Consider the following 6,294-nt stretch of genomic DNA (forward strand, 5'->3'; position numbering starts at 1 on the left):
ATTACTAGGCACTCAATAATTATAAGGCATATCATTAGATAGAGAAATTTAAGACTCAAGTAAAATTTTTTTTTTCTATAATAATAATAATTATTATGAAACTCTCCGTAATCTTCTAAAAATGTTGAAAAAGTTTTAAAGAAAATATAGAGAATTACAGTAATCACGTGGTAATGAGACTGACAAGCCGTAACTCTCAAGCCGCCGCCACAACATTACCGCCGTTCACATTAGCCACAGTTTACTCCATCGAGTCAAAGTCAACACCGCAGCCAATGCATGGGTGGAGAAATTTTGGTTTACCCAAAAAGCCCTGGACAAAGAATCTATTGCCGTCACTTGTGACCCTTCCCTCAATATTTAAACAGATGAAATGACCATACCACCCAGCTCCACGCCAAAACAGTCGTCACCCTCCGACCCAGCCGAGGGCATTTCTGTCATTCCGCCTTTCAAACCCGAAAACCCAGTCAATCTTTCTCTCTTCCTTTTTCTTTTCAAATGAAAAATTCAGAGTAAAACTTTTTTCTCTCTTCAGCTTTCGTGATCGGAGCTTCTACCTACCCATGTCGTTTAACCCGAGTAACAGGATGGACCCACAGGCGGCGGCGGAGAGGGCGGTTTCCGTCATCGGATTCGGCTACGACTTGACCGCCGATATCCGGTTGTCAGCTTGCAAGCCCGGCCCGTCCGGGTCGGGGCTGATCGAAATTCAACGGAGCTCCACTAGGGACTTGGTTCTGCCCGCCGGCGTTGTAGTCCCTAGCGTCTCCACCTCCATCAAGTGCGATAAGGGCGAACGCACACGGTTTCGCTCCGATGCTCTTTCTTTTAGTCAGGTAATTTCTCGAAGATTCATTTCATGTGAATTCCCTCTTTTTGAATGATCTCCGAGTAACTACTACTGTGAATAGTGGGAGCTACAGATATCTGTTTACTTGATGTCGGATTACTGCAATTCCTTATGTTTTTTTTTTTTTTTCGTTTCTAATTTTTGTAATTTGTTGCTAAATTTACTGTGTTTGGCTGCGAAAAGAGGAATTTAGATAATCTATGCGTTGATTATTCGAGTAGATGGGGTGTAATTTAAGGTAAGGCGAAATGTTTTGTAAAATGCAGAATTTCAAGTTTTTTGAAGACTGACATATGAGAAAACCATAAGGATTTTAAAAATAAAAATAATTTTAAATTTTTTTTGCTTATACATAGTTGAACCTTTTGAATTTTGGGTACATATTCAGTGTGCTGTGCTTATCTAGCATGTTACTTTATCCTAAATGTAGACATTGTTTGAATGATCGATATATTGGTAAATGGAAATGTAGTACTTAAATGGTAAAAGCTTGGCAAAACACACATGATGGCATCATCATGTTTGTCTTGCAAAATGTGCGCAGTGCATCTTAGTTGAACTTCGTGTACATTTTTACTGAGGTAGATGTTCATTTTTGAATTCTGGTGATTGTGCGAAATGTATTGTATTTATCTCTATTGAACTTCGTGTGCATTTCTCTTTAATGTGTCATGTGTGTCCATTTCTGTTGAGCTGTATGTTCACTTTGAGTTTTGGTTATACTTTTGAAGTTATATGTTCTTTTTTAGATGAAATGTAGTACAAGTTCATTCCAATTGAACTCTAGGTTCATTCCAGTTGAATTGCATGTTTATTATTTTTTTTTTTTCCTGGTGAAATGAACTTGCAATTCAACTAGAATGTACATGAGGCTACCTTTTTTCCGCGGGGTGGGTGTTCATGTATAAGAATAAAGTGCACACTGCACAGTAATGAGTATAGCATACTTATTATTGCTGAGGGAAAATGCTTAGTGTAATAGTGTACTTGGGAGTATTACTCCCAACAGATGCCATGATCTCATTGGATGAAGAAAAGGAAAAAAAAAAAATGAGACCCCCTTTTTTCTAGGCCAATTGGTGCATGCCATGTCAGTGGAGAGTAAAAAGAGGGAGTAAGTGTAGTATTATTGTTGGTAAGTATTTGCATTTGCAGTTGTAGTTGGCAAGATTAGTATTCAACATTTCAACATTTTACCAACTGGGGCAGTTTGTTACAATTCAATTTCAACCTTAACCAACTTAGTGATGAACAAAATGCGGAGATGTTTACAAGTGTCATGTGATCATGTCTGCCTCCCTTCAATTTCTGTTAGGGCCTTAAGGCTCAAGCTTTTTAGCCCCTTACTGCTGTTCTATTGGCCTGCAAATTAATGGCATTTGCTTGGAAGAGTTTGACTTTTGTACTTGGCCCCAAAAGTTTCTTGTTTTTTTTTTTTTTTGGAAAATTAAACAAACTATTTCCCCTTGTCTACAGATGTCAGAGCAGTTCAACCAGGAACTAGCTTTATCTGGTAAAATACCTTCTGGTCTATATAATGCAATGTTTGGTCACAAGGGGTGCTGGCAAAAGGATGCAGCAAGCACAAAACTTCTTGCTTTTGATGGTTGGTTCATTTCCTTGTATAATGTTGAGTTGGTGCGGAGCCAAGTTGCTCTATCTGAGCAATTGAAAAGAGAAGTTCCTTCTTCTTGGGATCCTCCTGCCCTTGCTGAGTAAGATCATTATGCTGAAGCTGATTGTTTGAAAAACTCTAATACCAGAAGCCAGAATGTTCTTAATAAGAAGCTCATAAATTAAAATCACCTTTACAGTATAAATTCCACTATGACAAAAGTATGCAATCTAGGAAGACGTATCTGGACATTTTTAGACTTATTCATCTCTTCTAGTACCAGGTTTTTTAATATATGATCACCAACCGTAGTTTGAAAATGTTTGACATATTCGGTGGAAATTTTTTAAGATAGTTGTTTAGTTTCTTCAATGATCATGAACTTAACAAAAATGGAAAAAAGAAAGTCTTTTTCTGTGTGCTTGCACTTGCTGACAATGGCAATTAACAGTGTAGGGAGTTAGGTGCAAATGCATGAACAAATAATGAGTGTAAAGTAATGTCCATGTACGGAGAATAAGATAAGAAATTACAGCACTTTCTTACTAAAAATCCAAATTTAGTAATGGGCTCTAAGCTGTTGGAAATGTTGAATTTCCTTAGATTTGATGCCTTTTTCTCCCTCAATGAGAAATATGGCCTGCAAATAACCATCTCACTACTTCAAGTATCCTCCTAGTTGCTGGAGACCCACTGATTATAAAACTAATGGGATGATTCTCCAGATTCATTGAAAAATATGGAACCCATGTTATTGTTGGGGTAAAGATGGGAGGAAAGGATGTAATTCACATAAAGCAGCTTCACAATTCAAATCTTGAGCCGACTGAAGTGCAGAAATTGTTAAAACAATTAGCCGATGAAAGGTTTTCAAATGATGTAAATGGGAGCTTGATATCAAATACCAATACATCTACAGGAAAACTCAAGGTAACTGTACCTTAGAAATTAGAATTACCTTGACATTCTTCACCCTCCTGTTTTACTGTTTTCTGTTTAGATATCTTAACAGTTAACACGTCCTGTTAGAGGATTTTGTTCAGATACATAATAAAAAGTGACATGATCACACTGAAATGAGTAAATGACTAGTCAACTTGTGAAACTATATTGCAATTCCAATGGTACTGAGGGATACTTGAAAACAAAAGATCAAGATATGGCAATACATTCTTGTATCTTGTGAAGAAGAAAACATTGAGAATTCTTTTGCATAAAAGAACCTGGTAGAACACTTTATACAAGAACTGTTTAATACATAGGAAGCTACTTAAGCCACCCAGTGCTGATTGAATTCTTTTTTCTGTTCCCAGGCTGAAAAATCTATGCTATGGGATGCTAGTTTACCAGTTGCACGTTCCATGGTACCAACTATCACATCACACTCAAAGAATGAAGTAAGCCTTCAATCTTTGCAATGCCTCTTGCTTTTATACCAAATTTGCGATTTTTTTTTTTTTTTCTAAACTAGATATTTCAAGCTAAGACAATGTATCCCATTGCAGGATATAATAAGCATTCATATCCGTCGGGGAGGCGTTGACTTTGGCCAAAGTCATAGCCAGTGGCTTTCTACAGTATCAGAGAATCCTAATGTCATATCCATGTCCTTTGTGCCTATTGCTTCACTTTTAAGTGGTGTTCGGGGTAGTGGATTCTTAAGCCATGCAATGAACTTGTACCTCCGATGTGAGTATTCTACATTCTCTATTTAATACTCTGTATCTTTCCCTTTTTGTTTTATTGTTATTATTATTATTATTATTTAAATAGAGGAAGGCTACAAACTTTGTAACATGTGATACACCGAGACGTTTTTTTGGATTCCAGTTGGTGGATCGTATGGGTTATGAATAGTTATGCATGGTTTTCCTGTAGTTTTGAAGACAAATTTCCATCAGTTAAAGTTTGATCAATTAATTAATACTCCGTAGATATGTAGTCCACACTGTCCATCGCCTGTAATACCACCTTCTGCATGGGTGTTCAGGTTGAAGTTTCATTCCTATTTCCTATTAATTGACCATTAACACCAAGTAATCTTTTACATATGGGTGTGAGTGAAGGTGTGCTTTCAATTACAGGAACAGATATATCATTCATTCTTTTTGAAGTTATACTAACAGTGGCCACTATATGACTTGAACAATAGTTATACTCTGTATCTGATAACAAATTTATGCAGACAAACCACCACTAGAAGAACTCCAACAATTTCTGGAATTTCAGTTACCTCGACAGTGGGCCCCAGCATATGGTGATCTTCCTCTTGGTCATCGTCGCAGGAAACAGAGCTCTCCATCATTGCAATTCACTTTTATGGGCCCAAAGCTATTTGTAAATACCGAGAAGGTTAATTTTTGCAGTTTAGAACAACGTTTTCTGTTCATTATTGACTTCACAACTGCATCTTTTATCTAGTTGAATGTTTCACGAGAGATTTAAAATAACAAATAGAACCTTGCAGGTTGAGTCTGGAAACCGACCAGTAACTGGAATTCGCTTATACCTGGAAGGTAAAAGGAGCGATCACCTAGCTATCCACCTACAGCATTTGTCAACCCTTCCACAAAGTCTGCAACTAACAGATGATCTCACCTATGAGCCCGTTGATGAGCATGTTGAACGAGGCTATTTTGAACCGGTGAAATGGAGCATATTTTCACATGTTTGCACAGCTCCAATTGAGTGCCATGGAACCCGGATAGATGATTTTGCTTCAATAGCGACCAAGGCCTGGTTTGAGGTGAAGGCTATTGGCATGAAGAAGGTCCTATTCCTGAGGCTTGGATTCTCGATGGTGGCATCTGCTACTATCCGCAGGTCAGAGTGGGACGAACCAATGAGTTCAACTCGCAAATCAGGGCTGATATCTATGCTGATCACCACGCCTCTCAGCACAAAGCTAACACAACCTGAGAAACAACCGGCAAAAGTGGATTTGAACTCGGCTGTTTACCCCGCGGGGCCACCTATGCCAGCAAGACCTCCAAAGATGTCACACTTTGTGGATACAAAAGAAATGGTGAGAGGCCCCGAGGAGTCACCAGGATACTGGGTGGTGACTGGTGCAAGGCTCTTCGTCGAGGACAGCAGGATAAGAATCAAAGTGAAGTATTCACTGCTGACCATAATGTCAGAGGACTCATTCTTGATATGAGACATCCAAGCCAGGTTAGATTGCTGCATCATACCGTGTTACTTTCTACATTTCATCATGTACTATAAACCAAACATTTGTTACTGGGGAGTGGGGAGAGATTGCATATTGTAGTCATTGCAGTAGTAATTTGTAAAGAATCATCACAGTTCAGAGAAAGCATTCAATTTCTGGAGCAAAAGCCCATTTGGTAGCGCTCCAATGTTCAGTTCAGAGATGAAAAGTGATTGTTTGTTTGCTGCCATTTGGTTGTGTTCAAAAATTAATCAGACTGGAAATGTATTGTTTCTATTGTAATTCAACAAAACCAAAATGCCCGAGAAGTGCCCCCCACACAGATGCATTAGCCTCGAAAGGCATCTTATTAAGCACACTAGGGTATGCAAACTCATTACACTTAAGTCCCAAAGAATGCATCTTCTGAAAAGCTAAGGCGGCCTCTTCCCCAAGCCCATTCTGGGCATACCCAGACATCAAAGAAGACCAAGAAACAAGTCTGGTTTGGGAATTTCCTCGATCAGCTTGTGGGCATGCCCAAAACCCCCACATTTTGAGTAAAGATTTATCAAATGGTTTCTATGTTTACTGTCTTGGGACAACCCAAGCTTCGTTACACACGCATGGATTTGTAGACCTGAGACTAGAGACTTTATCCGGGAAAGGTGA

The 6,294-nt window shown here is 38.6% G+C and overlaps 1 protein-coding gene across 1 annotated transcript; it reads left to right on the plus strand.

Moving 5' to 3' along the window:
• The first annotated feature begins 501 nt into the window (after positions 1 to 501).
• LOC109170997 (MACPF domain-containing protein NSL1) lies at positions 502 to 5,872 on the plus strand. Its single transcript, XM_019320134.1, has 7 exons — positions 502 to 839; positions 2,330 to 2,568; positions 3,194 to 3,398; positions 3,782 to 3,865; positions 3,974 to 4,157; positions 4,654 to 4,820; positions 4,936 to 5,872. Exons 1-7 carry the CDS (start codon positions 567 to 569, stop codon positions 5,626 to 5,628), a joined length of 1,845 nt encoding a protein of 614 aa, XP_019175679.1. The 5' UTR covers positions 502 to 566; the 3' UTR covers positions 5,629 to 5,872.
• Positions 5,873 to 6,294: the final 422 nt, after the last annotated feature.

This window comes from Ipomoea nil, unplaced genomic scaffold, assembly GCF_001879475.1.
Source record: "Ipomoea nil cultivar Tokyo-kokei standard unplaced genomic scaffold, Asagao_1.1 scaffold0317, whole genome shotgun sequence".
Classification (NCBI taxonomy): domain Eukaryota; kingdom Viridiplantae; phylum Streptophyta; class Magnoliopsida; order Solanales; family Convolvulaceae; genus Ipomoea; species Ipomoea nil.